We start from the raw sequence: 25,457 nt of genomic DNA, 5'->3' as shown, positions 1-25,457 counted from the left end.
TAATGTCTAACCCAAATCAACCCTCTTTCAGTTTAAATCCATTCCCCCTTGTCCTATCACCACATGCCCTTGTAAAGAGGGACTTTTAGCAGCACTCCTTTGGAGGCCTTTAAAAGCCAGCAGAATTTAGTGCATTCCTGAAGGTGCTCTGGGCCAGTTTTGGCTTTTGCGACTTTCTATTGCCTCCTCTGCATGTAGCAAAGCTCTTGGATAACACTGTGTCCCTGGATTCTTGGATTTAGAAGCCTGTCTGTGTAAATAATCTTGGTGCCCAAGCACATACTGGTGCCTAGAAAGCAAGCAGTTTGCTCGAAGCATCTGTCAAGGATCTAGATGTAAATGTTCCAAATGACAAAAATGTCTGTTCATCCATCTACCTTCCTGCTTAGGAATGCGAAGAGCACTGGATTATTATGGGTTTGATGCTCTTGTTTGTTCTGTTACTGTCCATCTGACCTTGCTAGTTCAGATAGGCTGTTTGTCAATGCCAGAGAAATCTGCTGCAACAACAGAGGGAATATCTGGTGTCAGTGTTCTCCAGCTCCTTGAGGAAACTACCTCATTAGAGAAGCTAAAACATCATTTTGATTGCTTAGAAGCAAGCATTTGTTTTGAAAAAATCTCCATGCAGTTACTCACTTCTTGTAAAATTATAATGCCTCAAGTCTTTTTCTAAAGCAGCCCAGGGTACTGGAATGGCTTGAAATCTGCAGCCAATAAAAAGTTTTACAGCAAAGCAGATCTGATCAGTGTTTCTTTAAGTGAGACAATTAATCTGTGCTGTCAAAATGTCATCAGATTTTGGTGGATTTAAAAACAATAAAGTGTTTTAGTGGAGAAAGTAATAAACCAGGACACTTCTATAGCTTCACAGATGTTTATAATGTATTTGAGATTTGGTGTGCTTTCTTTTGGAAATTTGGAGCTTAGATTTTTAGTATACCTAGAGCACAATTTTTTTTGTCCCATAATATGCAACTATTGTGTCACGATCAGCTTTGAGCTCTCTCATAAACTTTGGTGGGGGACATCAAGCTGAAGTGGGATGACTCTTCTACTTTAGGAAAGAAGCTTGTTGTAAGATTGATAGCTCTGTCTGCTTCTGGGTAGTACCTTTCATTCAGGGATCCTACAGCTATCACAGAAATTCCTAAGTCCTTCTAGCCAGAAGTACGACACACCCTTACTGCCTTTCTGAAGTGTACTTTACTCACTGTTGTATCGCATCAGGAGGGACAGAGTCTATCCATCTCTCACCTCCATGCGGGCAGTTTCCCAAGGAATTGCCAGCAAACATATGTTACAGACTATGCTCCCTGTACTCTCTACACAGGGAGAAGAAAGGGCCAGAGAAAGAGGTATCATAATCCTGTTCTCCTGTAACAGATCAAAATCGTTTGGATACCATCATATGTGAGCAGCTCCTATGCAGACATAGCCTGTGTGAGGACCACAGTGACACAAGGAATCAGGGACATCAAAGGCCTATCCATCCACATTCCCACCACATCACTGCTACATTTTATAAAACCAGATATTATTTAATTTAACTTAACCGAAAGAAAGTCTGGTGTCCGACTCCCTGTACTATCTTTTAATGTCCTGTGCACTATTCAAGACGTATTAAAAAGACATATTAGTAACTTACCAGAGTTAAATGCCTGGTGAACTTCCTGAGCAAAAGTACACGTAGAACAAGGTTGAGGATTTGGATCACTGACAGGTCTATGACTGAAGAGAGGTTTTTTTCTTTATTACAGTCACAGGAACATTTGTTCCTGCTGAAAATGCTTAGCTAATGTTTCTTAATGCACATCAGTTGACTTGGAACTTCAGAGGTTTACGATTCCTCCTTTCTTCCCTACGATTCCTTCCCCTCTTCATCTTTCTCCCTCTCTGCTCTTCACATTCCTCTCTTCTGCTGCCCTCTGAAGTACTCCTGAGTAGTGGGGTTAAGACATAGCTGATAAACTAGGAAATTATGACATCAGAGCAATAAATCACACCTCCCTCCCAGCGTTCTTCTCTCTGCTTCTTTCTTCCTTTTCTACTGATCTCCTACAGGAAAGAGGAAAATCGTGACATTAGAAGGAAGCATCTTCTTCCAATCTCTCTGCTGCCAGTCGGACCTCTTGTAGGAGGTGATTTTATCCTTGTCTTTAAACATTCTAGAATCGTGATAATAAATTTATGCCCCCTCAGTTTTCAACCTTAAGAATGAAAGCATGATACAGTCTTCTGTTTTCACAGTAATGGCCATTTGACAGTATTCTGACATCTTACAGGCTTGCAAAGTTTTCCCTCCTTTGGGAAATTGCTAATAATCAGAGTTGCCATAAAAAACAAGTTCTGCAGAAGGAGAGCATCACACCCGAGTTCAGAGCTCCAGACTGCAGTTGAATTTATTTATTTCACTTAGCAAAACTCTGGTATTTCTGAAAGTCACACCTCCTAGAGTATAACATCCCAGATGTGAAGGTACAATGGGTTCCTGTGTGCTTCAGCCATGAGAAAGCTGGGGTGTATAAGTAATTCAAGTTCTTCCAAAATACTGTCTTATAAAACTTACATTGTGCTTTGCTCTTGTAGAAAGCATTCTCTACAATCTTCTTGGGAATATTAATTTTACCTAATTTCTTGTCCTTACTGGGCCAAAATAACATTTACACACCCCACACCAAGCTCACTAGCTCTCATGAAGAATAGTACTTAGTATACTGCTGTTAATTTGCTGACATACCTAATTATATAGTCAAATATGTCAGCATTAAGTTATGTCTAGATGACAAGCATTAAAGTGGCTGTTACGTAATGCAGATGTACCCAAACCACGTAAAATGAAGCTAATACACTGCTAACCAGTGTAGAAGCCATTGCTAAGCCACATGGACTGCAAAATCAGAGTAATATTTATTGACTTACAGTCACTAGCCTGTACCAAACTCTGTTTTTAACTACTACAGTACTACTGGCAATAAGACCTTGCCCAGTATTTCTGCCTACACAGCAGTGATCACAGCCTTGAGTTCCAGCAGTGGCAGATGAGCCTAGCCACAGAAGGATAAGGTTTCATCATCCCCTCTTTCTGTATCCATATTCTCCATGAGAAGTTTCCACCTTTGTGGTCAAGGTGGAAGAAAGGGATGGTAACCTAGTTTATAATTCATATGGCCCATTTTACAGCTTAAAGGAGTGGTGGAGATGTGTTGGTGCCGAAATGTTGGATTATGAACTGTAATACTTTCATGCTAGTGTCAATAACATCCAGTAGAACATACTGGGAGGAGCACTGATCATTTACAAAACTATCACTGCATGTGCTGGAGCTACCTGCCAGAGCCCTTGCCATTGGAAGGGAGAAACTGGGAGAAGTAAAAACCATAGAACAGAAGGTTCTACTGACAAAACATCCCAGTGTAGCTAAAAATCAAAATTAAGTCTTGAGTAAAACAGAGAAATTAAAGCAATAAGTAAAACAGGGGAAATCATAAACATTAGAGAGTTATGTATTAGTCCATATCTAACACAAGTTACTTCTCAAGGGTTTTCTTCTCCAGAGCTACAGGAGATTTTATGCATGATCTTGGGCAACATGCATACCTTATCTCTGCTGTGGTGTTAGATATACTTCCCTTATAATAGCTCATTTTGCAAGTTGCCGAGTGTCAGAGTATTTATTAGATAGAACTATATCAGGTTTTGAAGAAGGGATAGGACCTGCAAAAGGCATATAAAAATGGGATGAGTTCAGTTGTCCTTGGAATCAGTGGGAGCTGAGGGCATGGCAGAAATCAGGCATTCTCAGGTGCAGTCTCTAAACAGCACGGAGGGAGCAGGTTTAGTGTAGAGGCAAGTATCAATGCTCAGTAGACAAATTGTTTCATTGCAAAAAAAACCCAAAAAATGTTGTTTGATTTCCCATTGGCAACACTTGTAGAAGATACTTCATTGTATGACTGCTTCTTCTCCCCATGAATGAGCTCCTGGTAAGCCCTTGGGAGTACAATTTCTAATGGGTCAGCTCCTGTGAAAAATGGGGTGATAAAACTTCCATTGTTCAGCAAAGCAGAGGAGTTACCAGATGTGCAGGGGCTGCACCAGCATAGGGGCCCTTGGTGGTGAAGAGTCTAAGTACATAGTGACAAAGATAGAAAAAGACAGGGGCTGGCAACCATGATGGCTGGTCATGTTACTCCTTACAGCATTAGGTATATTAAATTGAATAACACAAAATGGGAAACACTGGAGAGTGCCAGCATCTGGGAAGACACCAGTACTTCAAATTCATTTGATGGCTAAATCAAGTGGTATTTGTATGAGTGGGTTTTATATCCTTTAAAGTTATTTCCACCCGTTAGCAGCATAACTATGGAAAGATCAGAACAAACAACGTTCACTATTTCTGCTGCTGAGTTCCTTTCCCTGGCTGTTACCTTTATTGTCTTATGTATACCAGAGAATCAACATTTCGGCATTACAGCATTCTTTGTCATGTCCAGGTAATTAAAAGAATGCCACTGCACCTGAAAGAACTATAAAAATGTCCTTATAAAAGTCTCAGCAGCATTTAATACTTTATTCCTTGCTATGTTGTTGTATTTTTCCTGCCTCATGGAAGTGAGACACTACCACTAAGGCCTAAGAAACATCCTCCATTACAATAGCTCCATGCCTTTTTTTATATCCTTCCAGTTTTGGATCCTTGTTTTTAAACAATCTTTCTGCTTTCAGGAAAGAAAGAAAAGAAAAGAAAGAAAGAAAAACCCCAACCTTTCTTTTACTAGAAGTAGGGAACCAGAACAGGCAGCATTTAAGCTTTTATCCCTGTTCTATACATAGAAAAAACTGTCTGAAACCTTTATTTCCCAAGGAAATATATTCTGTGTTTTAATCTTGTAATGCCTAAATAATTGCCTTGCATACAACACTATCTTGCCTGTCAGTGACTTCAGGAACTCTAAGTAAAAATAAAGCAGTTTAATATACACAAAACATTGATAGTTTTATTAGAGAAGGTGTAGGAAGCCAAGCTGCACAAGAACAGACATAACTATTAAAGGAAAATTATCAAGTTGCCACAGCAAGCTGTTCAGAAATAAATGTTCAGGTCCCCCAAAGCCATGTGATGGGTTTAAAGACTTTTGGTTTTCAAAATACAGGTTCAGTGTGTTCTTACTTGCCTTCACTTTTTGATATGCTGCGGAATCACAGGAAACAGCTTTATCTTACAAATGTGGAGGCTGAAATCTTTGTTTAATAGAGATCCTTGAGTGTTAACATGACTCCAGAATCTAGAGGTTTCAGGAAATCACCACCAAGGTCACATGGCCAGCAGTAATGTCATAAGATTTAGCATCATTAGTGTATTCAATTATAGCAAACTGACTGATGCTCCCACACATGCAGTTCCTTGGAGGTATACTGTTTTTTTCCATCCAGCAACCTTGTCTCAGAGAAGAACTCTGTCTAGGATTTACAGACATCTTGTGGCACAGAGGGAAGCAAAAGCAAGTTGGGACATCATGAAATTCCCATTATGTTCTGTGTATGCTCAGATCATCCATAAGTACATATGCAATACACCTGACTCATCCCCAAATCCTGGATGTGAGTATAGGAGCCCCAGGGGGAGATTATGCCAACAGTGCAATAAGCAACATGACTAACATCTATCATATGTAGTTTGTTTTCTCATCTTTTTTTTTTTCCAAGGGAAAGACAGCATGTCTTGGCAGGTACTATTAGTACTCCCTTTGTATCCAAGAACACAAGCTCTAGGAATTGCATCTAGCACAGGAAGCAGAAGATGGTGATGTTTGTGACAGCCATGAGGCCCCGAGGGAATTAATTACTTACTTTGGGACGTGGCCTGTCCCCTGCCCACACAAGCTGCACTGTCATTTTGCAGAATCCCATTTACCCAAGGGACACGGCTGCCAGCGAAGTGCTTGGTCTGAAGGTCCAGAAGATGGGGTATGCCCAATCCAGCCTTGAGCTGTTACACTCAAAATTTGCTTTGAGAAGAGAAATAAAGAGAAGAAAATTCAGAATGATATTCAGTCTAACTGCATTAAGCTGTGTGAAGGTAAAGAGATTAAATGAATACACCAAGCCCAAGACAAATTGGTGACAGTAGGCTGAAAATGCCATCTCAGGGGACAGTCCACCCCTCTGTGACTTTCATCCAACACCAAGCCAGTGATACAATTTTTAATAATTCTCAGCAAAAGCAATCTATACTTTCTCAAATAGACTGACGTATCCAAACACTAAGTCATTGTGCTGATGGGAAAAGCAAAACCCTCATTCTGGATGGAAAAGGAAAGAAATCACACATTTAGTTTTACCAAGTTATGTTCAGTGACAGCACCAGTGTTGACAGTTCTGGCCATTAGGTCTTACAATATTCCCTGTTTTCCTGAAAACAGGAAATTGTGTGTAGCTCATGAAAAATGAATGCCCTGAATTTCCAGCCTTAATGGTTGCAAAGAAGAGCTTGAAGACCTGAAATGGGTGTGCCTCACAGCCTTAGAAAACCCAAAGGCAAGCTGAAAATATGCATTTTATTGTTTTTGATCATCCTCGTGATTTTAAGTCATGCATGACTTTTCTTGGAAGCCTGACTCACAGCTTTTATGGGGCTGCAGTGTCCCATGAAGAATGAATTGTAAGAGCTGTACCCAGTTAACAGGTATGGGGCAACCAAGCAAACATGAAGTGTTTTGTATCTGCCAGCAAGTTTTGTTTAATGCTGGCAAACACGAGGAGCCCGATACTCCTGGTGTTTTATGGGAGCAGATAAAGCTGATGAGGAGTGAGGGGAGGACAGATTCCTGCCTACCTCAAAAATAGGTGAAAGTTGATCCCAAGGAAAAAAAAAATGAACTGAATCTAACTGCTACCGCTGCGTTAATGGATGGTTGGGAAGCCAGCAAGGGAAGGCATGTGTTTATATCGCACAGCTGGTAATAAGGGATTCTTGTTCTTGCCCTGATTCTGCCACTGACTCATCCAGCAGGGTTAGGCCTACTTCAGTTCCCACTTCAGAGCAGATTAGACTTAACTTTAGACCCAGCTGCTGTCACATTTACTCATGTTGAGTAACACTTTCTTCTCCAGTGACACTATTTGTAAAGGAAGAAACTCTGTAGTTCACAGAAGGTGAATGACTGAGCCCCCCGTGGAGACTGAAAAGATGAGAAGCGTCCTCTGCACAGAGGTGCCCTAAGGCTTGGCTGATTAGGTCTATGCCCGATACATCTCTTAACTAGATGTAGATATCAGGATCAGTTACTGATCTTATTCTCTCCAGGCTTTCCTTTAGGAACAAAGGAGCAGGAACTGAGGAAAATTTGGGAGTTGAGACTTGCTCAGTTGTCAGACCCACCTGAGTAGCTGGCAAGGTGATGGAGAACCACCTAGCCCCTCTTCCATGCTTAATTCTGAATCAGCAACGGAGAGGGTGAAGAATTCACGGTACCTTTATGGAGATGCTTTATGAAGTTTTGCACTTAAGTCTAAGACACTCTGCTCCAGAACTGAGCTGAGTTTTGCAGCCCAATATAAACCACATTTGTAGAAGTTCTGCCAGCCTTGATCACATACAGCATACCAACACCCAAACTTGTCAGTAATCACTGACAGTGGTATCCAGTAAATCCTTCCAGGGAGGTTTTTTTAATGTCACACAAATGTTGGATTGAAAAATAAAGTCTAAACATTCAACAAGTTGCATAGATTCCCAGAAATCATTTGTTCAGGAAGTTATCTGGGTAATACCAATGAGTATTATCAACATTAACATATATATCAGATATGCTAATTAGATGACGTATCTGCTGTTGTCAGTGCCAGCACTGTGCCATGCCTCCATCTGCCCTTGGATACATACTTTGTAGAATGGCTGCAGATGTGTTAATAAGCACTAGTTTAAAAACTAAGTCTCATAGAAACTACCTCTGTTATATTTAAACAGCATATCCACAATAATACAAATGAACTTTTCTCTTGATATCACCTCAGATTTCAAACAAACTACATGTAAAATGAATTCAGACCTGTGCCTCATTTGCAGTCTTATGGAGGCCCTTATATTTTTACTTCGGGTTTGAAACATTCTACATCATCTTCCTTTGCTCAGTGAACTCAAAACATCGCTTTGCTACACTTTCCAATTTGTAAATTACCTAGTTCACATTTACTATCATCAGTCCGGTACACAAAAATCAGGATAAGCAGCTAAAGATCATCCAGTCTTAAACACACATTTCAGAATTTATAGCTGTTGTAAAACCCTCGCCTTTATCCTTACTGGCTCAGGAACTTCCTGTCCCCTGTTTATTACACATCCATAACTTACAGCAACATAAACACACATCATTGTTTTTCCTGATGCTTTTGCCATCCTGCTGTTTTATGAGCTAGTCAGTTGGTCTATGAACACATGCACCAGGTAGTGCATCTTGACGAAGGAATTGGATCATTGCCAGCTCAAACAGGCAGGCTATTATTATGGCTAATACGCTAGAAGTGTTTGCAATGCGTTTTTAAATAATCCTCTACATTTGTATTGCACCATTCATCGCGAAGAGAACCAAGGTGCTGTGGAGGCTGATAATTGCTCCTTTTCTCATTGCTAAAATGTACCTGCTGCTAAGCTGGAGAAATAGTGACCATCCTGCACAAACAGCATTAGCAAGTGCAGGAGGTAATGAAGCAAACAATAACACTGCCATTTGAAATTGCAAGCTAATTACTTGATTTGGAATTTGATGAGCACATAAGAGCTGATATGCTGCTGCTTGTAAAAATATGTCCCAAAGTATTTCGGGGTTGTTTCATCACTTGTGTGTGATGGCACTTCAGCATTAGGTTCTCTGTCATCACACTCAGCACAGTATTTCCAACTGAGCTCAGGGACAGGACTGTGACTTGAGTACCCAAAGCTTTATTTCTAGCAGCACATGTGCTGCTAGCACATTTCTCTGAAGTATTTCCTAAGCAGTCCAGTGACTCGTGAAGCCCAGCTCCCCTTTGCTGAACACTTGAGCATACACAGCTTTATTCACTGCAGTCCAAACACAATACACGTGGGAAGGTACATGACAGGCAGCTTTCAGCCAGGGATGTGTAGGAGCTTTGCTGATGTCTGAGTTGTAACACAATTAATACCACACTATTTAACAGACAGTGAGCCTTTTCTAGATATGGTAGGAGGATATTCATCATTCTACTGGACTCAGAGATGCATCATTAGTGCATTAGTGCATAGTCCACAGTCTGCTCTGACTTCTGCTTTGGGGCTGGCTCTGCCACAAATACCTGAAGAATAGGAAATTCAGTTGAATATGGGGAAGGTAAGAAAGTCTCCTATTATGTCTTCTTTAATAATTCAATGTGTTGCTATATATAATAACAGAAGGAATTAGTTATTATCTGAAACAGACAATATGATATGGACAGTCTGTCAGGAACTATCTGCTGTGTAACCTATTATTATCTGAATGGAACTGTACCACAAGGGAAGGTAACTGATCAGACTTCACCTTTAAAAATTTTTTCCAAAAGCAGATGGGAAGTACCAAAACTGCATACACCAAAGCTGAAATCTCACTTAAAGGGAGGACATGAGAAAAATTCACTATAGAAGTAGCAGTTTGTGTCCAAATTTAACCTGATGCCAAATTCTTTGCAAATTATTTGAAGCCAGGAGCCCAACTCAGTCAAGAGTTGCCCAACTGGACTTTTGAGACCTACGGCCAGAAAGGTGCACTCCTAGCAGCAGGATACAAGCTGGACTCATAGTACAGGCTTTGCATCCATCATAATAAGCACTGATGTCTCAGGTCATCTTTATTCTAATACCAGTCTCCTCCCCTCACAGTACAGGGAACTGAGGTACTCACATTGCAGCGCTGTATTTTCTCTCCAGCTCCCATGCATCAAACATAATATGTCAAGCAAACAGTTTCAGATGGTGCTTGTTTTCCATGCTTAACTGAAATCATTAGGCAAATTATTTAGCAGGGTGCACAGGGATGTAGCAGTAGGATTCCCATTAATATGGCCAGACATACATGACTAAATTGCTGCACTAAAATGTTCCTGCACAGCATTGCCTTAATAATCTTTTTAACAGTTTGTTCTGTCTATCCAGAGATGCTGTAGACAAACTGAAAGTAAAGCATCCCAGATTTTAAGCACTCAAAAGTCAATATTCCCTTTCTTCAGGTTCCTCAAGCCAGAAGAATCCCTTGATGTTGCACGACAAAAGCACAATTTACCAAATTAAAAGCACTGTGATAGCTGAAGCCACTTGCTATTGATCAGTCCTTTGTAGGCTGGTAACTCAGCTGCTTTCTGGAAATAAATTTCTACAAATTCCTTTGGAGTCAACACTGCCTGATGCAATCATTTATGCAAAATCACAAGGGACAGCCTGTCCTAATTCAGCATTCTTCCCAATTTAAATATGCCAGAAGGTACCAAAATCCCAAACTTTAATAAAGGGGAGGATGAGGAAGAGAGGCATCAGCATTAGTTTGTGCAACATTAATGATGACAAGATATCTTGTCACCATATCCTAATTCAAAAAGTACAGGGACATATAGGAACATGGTCAGAAAGACACCACCAGTGAAGGTGTTTAGCTCAAACAGTGAACTTCTTAACTACCATTTGGTTGTTTAACCACTGAACCCACTGCAAAACATACCAATGGCACAGAACAAACTTTCACTGAATATTATACAAGTGCCTCAGGGAAGAGAGATGGTTTATAACATTACTGCACCACCATTCAGACAGCTCCAGTCACACACAAGAATCGCCTACTGAAAGCTCTGATGGATGAGTGGGATTGATTTACAGTAAGGCAGCAAGAGAGGTTTGCCTCTGCCATAAGGATGGCTCAGCTCTCCACTGCAGCTACTGCATTGCTATAAACTGCGACCCAGGGCATTAAGGACAAGTGAAATTGGTGTTTGTCCACCTTGACCTGCTGAGTTCCAGGTTGCAGCAGTTCAGATCCTGCTTGATGAATAGCCAAGCTGTCTTTGCACGAGGGACAGGGCAGGAGGAGTGGAAGGTGGGAGGGAATGACTTCTAGGAGAAGGAACCGCAGCAGTTGTTGGAAGGCAAGTCATCAGCATGTGTGAATCAGAGCACCCGTTCTGGATTGTTAGATCTCTGCAAAACTATTAAAGGGAATGAAAGGATAAAGCTGTAAGAATTCTTCCAGCTTGCACAGCCTGTCTTAGCCCAGAGTTATGAGCTGCACACAAGAAGGAACTAACTGAAATTCTATGGTTTGTGTTACCAAAGAGGGTAGACTATAGATGATCTCATTCAAATAGCCCTACATTTATCAAAAGGAAGTAACCTATTCTGATCTTACCCACATCTATTTGCAACCTGGCTAGTATTTACACAAATATAAACCACTACCAAGTCATGAATGCAACACCTACCTGAGGAAACTACACAGTCTATAGGGCAACCAGCCTAGACCATAACCCCTTTTTATGGCTAGCAGCTAAGAAACAGGTATTATATTTTTGCTTGCAAATTGAGCACATTTTGTCTGGACTCAGAACCAATAATCCTGCAGCTTGGAAGTGACGCTTTTACTGAGTCACTTTTCACAGCAGAACACCACTGCCAGTGTATTATTGGGGTTGTAAATGTTTGTTTCAGCATCTTATCTTGTCAGTAATCACCAGCAATCAAGAAATATGTTTGCTAAAACTAAGCCCTACTGCAGTGTGAGCTTCTAGACCACACTTGTTATCCAGTCCTGCTTCCTCAGAAGATGACAGAAGTGTTCATAACTCCTTAGAAATGAGATGGTAGCTTTACAGGTTGGATCCTACAGCTGTATGCAACCTCCCTCCATGCAGGAGGATGCGCCATCAGTAAAACTCACGTATGTGTATGTGATGCTGCAGGGCTTTAAACCCACAGAAAGGAAGAAGAGGACTGGATTGAATGCATGTTTTAAGATTAAAAACAATGTCTCAAAGAGACATAAGAGTGAGAGCCCCAGTGCACCTAAAATGCCTCCTAATTTCACAAAAGCCCATGGTTAACAGGTTATTTGGCAAGGAATTGCTACAATAAAACCCCATTTATTTTCTTTGTTGGGTATCCAGCAGGAAACCAGAAACAGAAAACCCGACTACATCATGCCTTTACCTTCTAAGGGAGATTGGTTTTCCATTAGATTACAAGTTAATTAACTATAAATATACTGTTATTACAATTATTTCCAATTTTTCATTTGCAAAACATTACACACTGACAAAACTACTGCTTCGTTTTAAAATGAGATTTTTTTATCCTTTTATGAAATCTATAATTTTAAGCTATTTTGGAGAGCTACACAACAAATTAATTTAGTACACTAAACACCAACATATCTGACTGTGACTGAATAGGAATCCACTCACAAATTGACTGTCTAGAAAAAGTGATTAGCAAATAAAGGACAAAGTATAAAAGAAATGTTGTTCTACATCAATTTCTAGATTATACCAAATTAGCTTCTAAGTGGTTAAAAAGGAAAAATGCTTTCAGGAACAAGTACCTCAGATCAAAGATCAATGCAGAAGAAAACAAATTGCCTCAGAATGTGGTAACACACCTTAGTAGAATAATTTTACAGCTAGCAAAGCATACTGTGAAAGAAAAATGACTGGAAGAGATGAACTTGATAAAGCTGTTTTTCAAATTGCCTCACAAGCACTCAGGCTTCAGTGACTTAACCAAAACATATGTCCAAAGAATTACGAGATCTACACCTTTGGCATCTCTAAGGCAGATCTATCTACTAGCCACAGTGCCACATGAGAGAAAAATGGGATCCAAGAGACATACACACACACATACGTATATGTCAATGACAAAGCCAGCATCTCACTCTATAACATGCTACATTAGGCTATGTATTAAAACTAGCACCTAGGCCTGACTGAGATCAAGGTCCCAATGTGCTAACTGCTGTACAAATAAACAGCTCCACTGACTGCCAACAAAGGAGAGAAGAAAACAAATATTAGGGCTCTGACTCACACACAGATGGTAAATGACTGGAGTTACGTGCCTTTGAGTCAGCTCTTACCTGCTTCAGCTCCGTTTGGCTTGTGGCCATAGAGTTACTGTCATCAACAGCCTAGACTAAGACATCCCAGCATACCACAGACCAGCTGAGACACACACATCAACTCCCCTTAACATACTTCCTTGGGAAGACTGCTAAATATAGGCAAAACTAATCACACCTGAGTGTAATTCTCTAATTTCCTCTATTTTAGAAGTGAGGAACTGAGTCAAAGGGAGACCTGGAGTTTTCTCAAGGTTATAGAGGAAATCTGTGGTAGAAGTAAAAAATCAAGTCATATTTGCAGAATCAGCAAATCCTCTGGAGAAGCCCATCCAATAGATGGGAAAATCAAAGCTCACTGAGCTGAAGGGGACTGCCAGGCCATAGAAACACCAAGTTTTATACTGCATATAAGAACTCTAAATTTTGTGGCTTGCCACCTTTTGTAGAGAGCACTGGTCCCTGCCAATACACTCAGCTAATGACTGAGTTGTGCTCATGTGACAACTCTGAATGCCCTGTAGGCAGCCAGAAAAATGAGCTCCCTCTGGAACTGCAGTGGCTGTTTGTTAGCTCAGGAATATAAAGGAGGGTGTAAAGCAAAGTAATTACATTTGATGGGGGCTTTTTGGGTCTGGGCTCTAAGTTGCAAAATACATTGGGAATGGCTGTTTATTGCCAAGCCTCCAAAAGGAAATTAAGGGCAAAGGAGAAACAAGGATGTTGCTATTATTTATGTTGCTTGAGAACTGGCCATTGGAAATGTGTTTCTCATTGAATGATTAACAGCTATCCAGCACAAAGAGCAAATAAAAACCTTGTCTAACTTGGTCAATCCCCTCCTCTCTGGTCTTGCTTCATTAAATCATGCAAAACTGGCTGTTTTATTTATTGTCCCTCTTTAATATCGTTGCTGTGATGTCATGTTTCAAACTCAGGAATAATTAAGAAAACATAAGAGATCTTTAACTAAAGTTCTTTTCTCTTGAAAAATCAATAACTTTAGGCTTCATTTAGTTCCCTGTAGATAGGTTCACATCCCTGCACAGATGAAGTTACCAAAATCAATAGAACTTTGCTGAGGCACAGGGGGTCAGTCTGTGCAGAGCTCCTCTGACTTCATGCGTAAAGCACTTGATGCTGGGTCCAAGCTTCCATCTGCATTTAGGTTTAGAAAAGTTTCTCAGCTCTAGAATACACTATGAAAGCCCTTGATTAAGTCATTATGATGCATAATTCCCTGGCATGCCAAGAATCTAGTCCCAAATTGATACAAAGGCAAGTCTGCCAACGGTGAATGAGTATTCTGGGGTTTCATTGTGAAAACTCAAAATTACACACACTGAAGTGCTGGTATGTAGTTTGCTTGCTGTTGCTACCGATAGCCATGAAAATGACTCAAATTAAATATAATCATCCTCACTGTTGCCTAATGATAGACCATCATGGTCCCACTCCTGCTGTTTTGTGAAGCCAGGGGGGTTTGTGTTGGTTCAGCATTTCTCCCCATGTGCAGTGAGCTGGGGCAGAAGACTCCTCCTGGCTTTAATGGGTGAAACACCCAGCACAAGAGAATCCCTGCTCCCGACTGGGGCATTTAGGTGTTGCTTTACTGCCTGTAACTGTTGGCACAAATAAGTAAACACTTTGCACTGAGATCATTTGAAAGGGTCTAAAAGAATTCAGCTTTCTGAAAGACAGAGCATTTTAGGGCCTTAGCAGGCATCAGTATTAGCATCATTACTACAACACTTACAGGCTTGATTCCCTAGATAAACCAGGGGCTTTATACACAGCCACAGTAATTAAGTGATGCGCAAATGCAATTCAAAGCACAGAGTACTATAAAGGTATATGATTAAAAAATGAGCTCAAAAGCAAGTTTCCTTCTGATTTGGATAACTAGTCATGGTAGCATCAGCTTCCTTCACACCTCTTTAATGGGACGTCATTTCACTTAGAAAGATTGAGGGGCTAGTATTAAATGTTCAGACAGCACAGTGATGAATGTGGTATAAATACCTGGGGAGACAGATGAGTTGGCTATTTCTGCTCACAGCCTTCTCCTAAGAGCACAGAAATGCCACCTCAGTGTGCTTTTTTGAAGGATCAAAAAATCATAATAAACACAAGGATAAAAATATACAGCTAATTTCGTGCTGTAATTTGCCGCAATTTACACGTGATCATTGTGGGTTTGAAAATACTGCACTGTGCCAACATGAGTGACTGCTGAAATGGGGTAAATCGAAGGATGAGAAATGCAGTTCGGATTACAAGTAACCCCTCCAGAAGGATCGCTGGGGATATTACCTTCACCAGTTCTTCCTTGCAGTTGACTTGACTTATGCAGATTTTATTCTACCACAAGCAATACAATTTCTTAGGTGGATGAACGAGTTTCATAGCAACTGCTTTTAGACTTCAGAAAAGTCCTACCAAATGGCACTGCAGTCTTTGTCTTCCTCATGTGTTAGATGCAGGGCTATTTGTTTGTTTGTTTTAATAAAGGCTGTAAACAGTAGGCGCTAGCATCACATTTTGATTCAAACAGACATTACATTTGAGAAGGTAATAAAATTTTAGCAAGATTACTGAATTAAGGTTCAGAAATGTGGTTTAATATACATATTTATTTTCAGTGAGACCCCCCCCCCCTACAGTACTGTGTTCAGCTCTGGAGTCCTCAGCACAGGAAAGACACGTACCTGTCAGAGCAGGTCCAGAGGAGGGACACAGAAATGATCAGAGAATGGAATACCTCTCCTGTAAGAAAAGCTGAGAGAGTTGGGGTTGTTTGGCCTGGAGAAGAGAAGGCTTCAGGGAGACCTTTCAGTTCTTAAAAGGGGCCTGTAAGAAAGATGAGGAGACTTTTTAGCAGAGCCTGCTGCAATAGGATGAGGAGTGATGGTTTTAAACAAAGAGGGGAGATTCAAGATGGATGTGAGGAAGAAACTGTTTACAGCGAGGGTGGTGAAACACTGGCACAGGTCACCCAGAGAGGTGGGAGATGTGACATACCTGGAGACATTCAAGACCTGGCTGGATGTGGTTCTGGGCAACATGATCTAGAATCATAGAATAGAATCATAGAATAGTTAGGGTTGGAAAGGACCTTAAGATCATCTAGTTCCAACCCCCCTGCCATGGGCAGGGACACCTCACACTAAACCATCTCACTCAAGGCTTTGTCCAACCTAGTTTGTCCATCTAGTTGAAGATGTCCCTGCTCATTGAAGAGGGTTGGATTAGATGAGCTTTGAAGGTGCCTTCCAACCCAAGCTGTTCTATGATTCTATGAAAATTACTGAAATCACATTACGTATTAATTTCCTTAAGCGGAATTTCTATTCAAAGATCTGGGTTTATTATAAAAGAGGAAAACATCTGTACACATTTATATTTTTGTCCTTTTTTAATAACTCTAAATAACTCAAAACAATTTGAAAAGGGAATAAAAACAAATGTGCCCCCAGATGGGAACTCTGCAAATAAAACAAAAGATGAGTTATGAACCTTCATGAAGAGTGTTTTATAGTAGAAATACTAGTGTTGTTATAACCCTTTTTTATAGGGTCATCAACAGAGAGGATATCGTAAAAAGAGGGTAAAATGATTTATTAAAAGAATACATTATCTTCTAAAGGAAAGAATCTGTGAATCACTAGCACTTGACCCAGTGCAAAGGTTTCTAGTAGTAACAGGAGCAAATGTAGGCTTGATTTAAATGAGGGGGGAGCACAGAAGCAAGCTCACTCCTAGGAGGGTTAATGTAGATGTCTGCAAACCTCTAAGGCATCCAGGTAAACAGTACCTGCTGAAGTGAGCTTGAATTCTGACACGATTTATTTTAAACCCATGACATACAGAAGCTTCACTGGAAAAATCAAATAGCAAAGAATTTAAAAGAATAACCAACTTTAAATTGTTGGTAGCCCTACTGAATAGCTGCAGGTTTTTCTGAAGGCACCTAAAGGAACTGGGCATCTATATTCCATTCATGCTGAGTGGAAACTTGTTACCTGAATCTTGAGAATATTTTGAAACTTGCATCCAGTGGGACTCTCTATATGCTATGTCAGGCTCAGATGTTAGTGAAATGCTGTCTCACCACGTATCACCACCTTTTAAAGTAGCTTTAAAACACCGGTGCAGCCGATGCTAAATGCCTGTCTCTCCTGATGGCATTTTGCCTTTGGAAGATGCAGATCTGAACCAAAGCTGCAGATCAATGTAAAAATGGACTTTGTACATGTTAGCATTGTGCGTGCCACAGCAGAATGAACCAACAGTGAAGACCACCCTTGACTTGTGGCTGTTAGGGAGACACATAGTTTTGGTTATCATATGGAGACATCATCTCCTGACTTCTTATTTCATGAATACTCCCAAGCAGACCTTTTTGTTTTTTTCCTCCTGGAATCAAGCATTTTCAGCAATGAAACTGGCTTCAGCAGACAGTGTTTCTGCTTAGCAAGAAAATCCTGCTACCAAGACTTTACTTGTTCACGCTCCATTGCCTGGGAAGTTCAGGAAGCCTTGTGTTTCTGTGGCTCACTGCTGACAGGTATGACTATTGGTCCAAATTCTCCTAATCCCAGATAAACACTTGGAAAGGCTTGTAAGAATGTAGAACATGTGTAGAACACACAAGCATATGATGATATATGGCACATGCATAGTGGGCCAGTGTGTCTGGCTGCTCCCTTGATTCATGATGATTAGAGGAGCTGGGATCCAGAAGCTGACAGGTTCTGAGTTGTGATGAGTTATCAGAGGAAGTGAGAAGGCAGCAGCTGAACCCTGAGTAACACAACCTGACTGGCCCCTTCCTATGCTCCCCTTATGTCACTGGAGTGCTACAGAGGAGTCATAATGGCCTCTCAGATAATTCTTCTCATGCTTCAGACAATAGAATGTGCATCTTCATATGATCTGTCTTCCCAGACTTTGCTGCGTGGTATTTCTGGGAGCAGAAAATTGCTTATGCCATATTGCTCAGCCCTCATTCTGGACTGCACCCCAGCTCAGTGCTAAGATGGAATAGCTATTTGCTTTTGTTTACAATGGGGACCACTTTTGCTCTCCTATTAGCCCAGAATATCTCAATTGGCCCAGATGATGCAAAACCAGCTACATCCTCCTATCCCTGGAGCTTGTCTTCTGTGCATCTGTGAGACACACAGAATATTAGATGCTCTAATTGTCTGTTTCAGTTGCCAGAATTTGAGATCCAGGATCCTGCTATTCAGCCTACACCCTATAAACAGTAGGAGATGGACTGAAGTGATTTAGAATGAACTGCTCATAAAACTTCTTAAGGAGAAACCTTTCTTCATAAGAAGGAAACCTTTCTTCAAGAAGGAAAACTTTTCATTGGAAACCTTTGGACAGGAGGCTTGTGCTTCCCAGCTGACAGAATTAGCTGGGAAACAACGTATCATGTACTAATTTAGATTATTACCGGGAATGAATCTCAATCCTGCTGTATTTTAGTTCTTTGCTGCACACAGAACCCCAAAGCACAGACTTGAACTTGTATTGGAGGTAACGGGTTTCTCTGCGTGCATCCGGGCTGGCTGCGGCTAGGTGGCAGCACTCCACTGGGCAACCAAGCCTCTGAATTCAGTACCAACCAACCATCCCAGCTCACAGAAAAGCTAGCTTGCATATTCCGATTTATAGGAAAATAGAGGGTAAATAAAAGTCAACAAAGCCTCCAGAAGCCTTGTATCAGGACATCTGGGAAGCTATAAGTGAATTGCGCCGTTCTTTTGCAATGAAATCCAACCAAACCACACAAAAATCATCCTGGTTTGGACATCAAAAAGGGAAGAAAAGCAGAAAAAAATCTGTGATGATTTTCTCAAGGCCTCAGACTGCTCCTCCAGACAAGGCTCACAATGCCCACACTCACCTGGAACTGGAACAACTCTGGCAAGGGAGAACCAATAGTTCAACAAAGCTTTTGTCATTTTGGCTTAGTTTTGCCTCAAACATGATGAGATGACACTGTCTCTCACAAGTCAATTTTATGAGGATCTGTCAACCGAGTTCCCATCTGTTCTGGAAAATAAGCTTTTTCAGGTTAGGGTATGATGCAGAATCAAATCCACAAAGCACAGATTTAAATTTAAAGCACTGGAAGCCCCTTGCTATTGCCAGGTAGTTAGGGGAGGGTTTGAATTTGAGCTTCTATGTCAAGCTGGTTTCTGTTTCAAACCTTTTATTAGCACTTATCATTTATAAAAGACAAAGTGTATGCAGGAAAGAAGAAAATAGGGAAAAAGCAATACAGTGTATGAGACTGCAGTATATGCAGCACTGGGGAGATAGAGCAGGTAGAAAGATAAGTAGAGATTCATTATGTTGAAGGCATTCACTTACAGCTACAAAACACAAACTCTGGTAAAAGAAAGGAAAGCACTCCCTAATACAGAAAATGAGCATCAGAGCGTTACAGTGGCACAATACAGGGAAAAGATTCTAAAGGCCATTTCTTACAGTGCTTAGAGTTGACCATTAGACCTTGGGAAGACTGGGCTACACATTCTGGTCCAAGTCTTTATGTGTGTATTTAGATAAATAAACTGCCACTGCTACTCATAGAATCATAAAATACCAGATTGGAGTGGATCCCAAAGATCATCTGTTCCAAAGTTTACATAACTCTAAACCTCAGCATACAACACTTGGAATTGCACCCTCCACTACATGCTATTGAAAAGCAAATGTGCCTGACATTGAAGGAGACAGACCTGGGGCAACTTCAACAGCCACATACTGAGCTCTGGTCACCAGTGTCACAGCTTGCTGCTAGAGATGTCTGCTCAGAGCTGCCACCCCCTTCTGGGAGCTGAGCACTGAGCTTCACCTTACAGAGATCAAGAGACTGTGACAGCATTTGCACCAAGATTGCCAAGGTATTAACACTGATTTCTTTCAATAATGGTGATGTATTTATAGGCTTATTTCATCACCCTTCCCAGAATCCAAAATGCTCCACTAATGAAGAAATACCTGCTTCTGCCTGTGCTCTACCTCAGCTGATTGTGAAAAAAGCAAAACTTGTCTCCTTAGGTACTGTTCACTGTTCTCATATTCAACTATTATATTCACAAAGAATAAAAAAGTTTTTCATTAATCAATTATTAGGTCAGGCATGATCTGTAACTTCACAGGCTGTGCTACACAGAAAAAGGATGCTTGTGATTTCTTTCCTCAGGTAACTTTCTCAGCTGTTTGCAGCAGGCATTTGACAGGAAGGAAGTGGTCTGGGTAGAGGGTCTGGGTAAAGCAATGCCTTCCCTCTGCCCTAGAAATTTCAGCCCAGATTTAGCAGAGCTGGGAAGAGTTAAAGACTATCACATCCTTTTTTTATTTTTTCATTTGCATTCCCCATAAAACGTTGGCAGTTTGCTGAAATCACTGAACATAACAAAGGCAAAGCCAGCCTCAGCTCTGCCAAAGCAGCAGCTGCAGGTGTTGGATAGAGGACACCTCTGAACTCTGAAAACGAGCTTGGGAAGAATGTGCATGTATATGTAGGAGAGCCCATTCCCAGTCTTAGCATCGCATTCTCTCCTGAAGATACCATCTGAGTTTTTCCAGCTCACACTGCCCTCATAAACCCAAAGGTGAACACAGCATCAAGCAACCTCTTTGCTTCCAAGAGAAAGCAAAAGAAGCAATTTCCAGCATCGTTGAAGTGACTGATGTCTATGCTATGCTGGTGATAGCTTGAGGTTTCAAACCCCACTGTGGATGGAAGACTACTGTGACATTGAGTCTCACCACACACTGAAAAAACCCTGAGAAGGAACTGGAAACTACCCTGGTCTGCTCAAGGGTTTTCTGCAAAACTGTGATGTTAGAGCAGCAGCATACCCTTTTGGGGCGGGGGGGGGGGGGGAGGGCGGCTGGCTAGGGTTAACCCTATACTGCATATCAGCAACCATATCAGCTTGCTCTAAGCAACCCTTCACAGTGGGTTGAGGTCCTCTACAGATGCATCCTGACCCTTTAGCAACATCAGGTTGCCTCAGGAGAAATCTGTAAGGAAAAAGTGGACTAGATACCCCTGCCCCTTCCCCCAAAAATAACTGCTTGAAAATGTTAACAGAAGAGCAGTTGTTGTAGGTATCATACTTGTTACCTGACAAGAAAGATTCAAATAGTATCACATATCACTACCTTGGCCCCGTATTTTCCAGCCCATGTTCTGACAAGCTGACTGCATTAGCATTGTCCTTCATAACTGTTTTTTACAGCAGAACTCCCCGGGGTGGGGAGGTAATCTTCGAAGCTACCCATTCAAAATCTTGAAAAGTACTCACTGAGAAAGTGTGGGAAAGTCTGGAACAGGAGATAATGCTATAAAGCTGGCTTTCTGCTTTTTTCCATCCATATTTGTATCACTTTTTGCAGTTATGTAAAGCTCCCTGAATGCTGAAGAAAGTTTATCCATTCTTCCATGCTACTGGAAATATCCACCCGTATCTTCAAAAAGTTGTGAACCAGAAATAACCTGCTGAACTGCAATCCAGATTGCAGCTTTAACCCCTGGCAAGGAAGAGATTAGGGTAAGAGAAGATGGGGGGGGCTGCATGCTCCTACAGCATACACTTTTTAAGTAGGTTTTTTCAAGCCAAATGGCAAACCTTTGCTAACATACACCATTCTCAGAATTTTGTAAGCTAAATGCCAAACTTTTGCTAATGTTACATAGCAAAAGTCCCTAGGAAATTCCAATTTATACTGCTAAAGAATATGGTAAAAGCCGATCTATTTAGAGAACTAATAAATCTCTCAGGAAGACATGTTTCTCCCCTTGAGCACACACTTTTTCTTTCATTTCCGCTGTGACATATTCCACAACCCACGCTACTGTTAAGTCAGATAAAAACTCCATGAAAACCAGACGATACAAAGCCGTGTGCATGTCTTGTGGATGCTCATTACTGACCCTGATCAAGACTGGTGCACTGCTCTCTGCATTTCTTTCTAAATGGAAACTGCTGACTTCTACTACGTTTATTACTTAGCTCAAGATTACCTGCAATATGTGCTTCAGGAGTCACATCTTGGACCAGCCCAAACCAGAGTTGCTCATGTCTTGCGAAACATTGCATCTTCACTGCAAGATCAAACCGAGGAGGCTCTCAGACCATTCCTGGACAGAATTGACATTACCTCTGTAGCTGTTGCCAAGAGAATTTTCAATGGTGTCATGGAAGAAAAATTTGCTGATGGAAATACTAACTGGGGACGAATTATGACCATATTTACATTTGGAGGTCTTCTCACCAAGAAGCTTCAAGAGCATGGAGTTCAGCTCACTGGAGAGGAAAAGGAGCAGATTTCTTATTTCATCACAGAGTACATAATAAACAATAAAGCCGAATGGATAGATGCAAACGGTGGCTGGGTAGGTTTCTCATTTTCCATCAGAATCTGTATTAGGAGATTTTGTTTCATTAAGTGAAACTATTGTTACAGACATCATCAAAACCATTTTAAGGTTTTATTTAGTGGCTTTAACATATGATGACTGGAATGTCTTCCTGAGACATACAGTGAAAGTTTTGCTTCTGCTTTAAACAGAACAATGCTAAAAGGCAACTTTCTTTTTAAAATGGCACTTTCTGTATCTGTTACAGCAAACTCCTAGTTAGCCTTGACTCATAGGATCATATGGTAACTCAGGTTGAAAGGGACCTTAGGAAATCATCTGATCCAGCCTCCTGCTCAAAGCAGGCTAATGCCTGCGTGGCATGAAAATTTCCATTACTAAATCTAAACTTAAATAAGTGGTACCCTAAGGTTAGTGCCGCAACTCTTCTTCCATAGAGGAGTTGGACCAAAAATACTGGAGTTCAAGATAAGGGAAGAATACATGTGTGATCCTGAAAGGTGAACTCAGTACTTTTGTAAAGCCGTTATATAATCCCCCAATCAATTTTCCTTACACAAATTTACAGGTAAGTGCAATCCAGGTTAAATCTTTTCTGTCTGGACTGAGATAATCCCACATCTTCCATCTACCAACAGTTAGTGCTGAGGAAAGCATTTGTCAATATGTGGATTATTTTGCCAAGCTGCTGAAATTCCCTTCTGGCAGTGGAGGAGAGGTCCCTTTTGCTTTGCTGAGTTTCATCACGCCAATATTTTGGTTTCATTTGAAGTTAGGGGAAGCTGAGAATCAGTGACATCATTTCTCAGTTATTTCCCTGGTACTTTTTTCCTTTCTCTATATGTAAATGTTACTTTCTCTTTCCACCCCCTCTCGTCCCACTTCTCTTTCAATTCCTATCTCTTACTACTTTTCCCCTCATTTATTTTCTAGTGTCTTGCTTTTCCTTTTTTCTTTTTGCTTGTTTTGACCCTTCTCTGTCTGGTAGCAGTAAAAAAAAAACGTGATAGTGGACCCCTGATGCATCAGATTTACTGTAAAGGCTTCTCTCTGCGTCTCTTTGAAATAGAGTCAATTTTATTTAAGAAAAGTATCAGCTCCTGGAAACTTTCCATAATATTCTACTGTCTCATCACAGTAGAATAAGGAGTCTTAAAGGAAGATACTTACTAGTATATTACTACATCAGAACATAGTACTTGTATCTTCCTTGAAGATATGGGACTAGATGATGCAGTTCACATTCATTTTCTATTTACACAGGCAGGGCACAGTCTTGACTTGGAAATCAAACATTCAGCAAGGTGCAGCTATTTTCAGCTACTGTTTTTAAAGCCCTATTCATCTTTTGGAGGTAGAGCTCTGAAAACCTGTCCCTCTATGCAGAATGGTGTTGCACTCTGTGCACCTGGTATCAGTAGAGTGGTGTGTTTTTCCTAGCTTAATGTTATTGTTAAGCTATCTCTAAGTCTGCATGTTCCTTTCCATAGGAAAATGGCTTCCTAACGAAGTTTGAAAGAAGATCACGACTGTCTTTCTCCAAAATAACAGCCATGTTCATAGCTGTTTTTACCTTGCTCAGAGAGTACTACTGAAACAAATGGACCTGCCAGTCATGTGTAATCTAGATATTGCCACAAGCTTCATTGCTAAGCTTTCCTCCAAGCAATATCAACATCATTTTCTGCCCTACTTTTTTTAACTTATTTGTATATATTTTGAATAAATACAATGTTTAACATGCTATCCTAATTGCCAAACCTGAGGATGAGATCCTTCCAAAGAGGAATTGACACAGCATCATGAAGCAATTCAACTCAACCTTCCCAGGCAGGACTGCTTCGAAAGAGTGATCATTTTCCACATCCAGGCAGCTCTTGGAATCTGTGCTGCACCTCCATGAAAGGACATTGTTTTACTAAAGTACAATCCAATGGGTTAAGAAACAAGTTTTAATGTCATTTGCTTTGTAAATGAAATACTACTGTAATGCATTTTATTGCAACCTTTGTATAGGCAAAGGGGGGGGGAGAGATTCTGTGAGGAAAAAGGAAATGCAAATTCCAGTGTAAAAGTGGGTACAAGTTACTGACACAGACTAAGCAATTTTTACGGGAAGAACAATTTGTAGAAGTCAGCAACTTAAAAATGTGCACTAAATCTTAATGCAATGGTATGTATTTCTTTGTTGTATTTTTTAATTGCTCATATCTACAGTCAATGTTCTTTCAAATCTGTGTAATGTAATCATCTGGCTGAACTTTTTTTAAACCAGGTGTTTTAAAATAGGCAAGTACAAGATATTTCTAAATGAGAAATTTATGTAAATACACTAATATTTTTGAAAAAGACATTAAAATATGTATTTGAAAGTCTTATGATTGGTCTCATTTCTTCCAGAAAAATTGGAGGATGAGAAAAGATCTACCTGAGTAAGGTGACTCCTAGAAAATCTATCACAGTGCTACTAGAGAATCCAAGTAGTATATGGGTTTGACCTGAAATCCAAGGATGTCAAGACGTTAATTTTCTGTAGTACTTAAGTATTATCTCTGAGTTTGTATAAGAAAGATATTTACAGCAAAATAAATGAACTGGATCTGCTCTGATGACAGCAATTGTTTCTTTGGGGATTTGCTGCAACTCAGCAAATTCAGGAGCAGGACTTCCAGGCTTTTGTAGTCTGGAGCAACTACTGTTTTGACTCAAATTCCATTTGCTTTCAAAGGTTAAATAGTAGTTCTTCAAGAACTCGTGCTAGGAGGGTTTTCTTTAGCTGTAGTGACTCCTACATGAGGGAACTAAGGCTGGGTATAAACACCCTTTTGTAGACATGCTAGGAGATGAACCAAACTGAAGCAGTGGTTGCTTGTGGCACACAACAGCATTATTCTCTAAGACAAATCCTCTAGACAATCAAGGTTTTATGGTACCGGGAGAATGAA

The 25,457-nt window shown here is 40.6% G+C and overlaps 1 protein-coding gene and 1 long non-coding RNA gene across 3 annotated transcripts; one reads left to right on the top strand and one right to left on the bottom strand.

Moving 5' to 3' along the window:
* Nucleotides 1-1,777: 1,777 nt before the first annotated feature.
* On the bottom strand, nucleotides 1,778-22,089 carry LOC130608567 (uncharacterized). 2 transcript variants are annotated; one of them, XR_008974577.1, is made up of 3 exons: nucleotides 21,437-22,089; nucleotides 5,857-6,014; nucleotides 1,778-2,058 (listed from the first exon to the last, which is right to left on the bottom strand). It is a non-coding gene; the product is annotated as an uncharacterized LOC130608567 (long non-coding RNA). The 2 variants fall into 2 exon arrangements; XR_008974581.1 differs by lacking the exon at nucleotides 21,437-22,089 and adding an exon at nucleotides 13,119-13,181.
* On the top strand, nucleotides 22,086-24,189 carry BCL2A1 (BCL2 related protein A1). Its single transcript, XM_057426344.1, has 2 exons — nucleotides 22,086-22,527; nucleotides 24,003-24,189. The coding sequence occupies exons 1-2, from the start codon at nucleotides 22,108-22,110 to the stop codon at nucleotides 24,105-24,107; spliced, it is 525 nt and encodes a 174-aa protein (XP_057282327.1). The 5' UTR covers nucleotides 22,086-22,107; the 3' UTR covers nucleotides 24,108-24,189.
* Nucleotides 24,190-25,457: the final 1,268 nt, after the last annotated feature.

This window comes from Pezoporus wallicus, unplaced genomic scaffold, assembly GCF_028554395.1.
Source record: "Pezoporus wallicus isolate ANWC-B61680 ecotype Strahan unplaced genomic scaffold, APGP_CSIRO_Pwel_v1 contig_3952, whole genome shotgun sequence".
Classification (NCBI taxonomy): Eukaryota; Metazoa; Chordata; class Aves; order Psittaciformes; family Psittacidae; genus Pezoporus; species Pezoporus wallicus.
The sequence above is the reverse complement of the archived record's forward strand: the minus strand, read 5'-3'. Positions and strand labels throughout refer to the sequence as shown.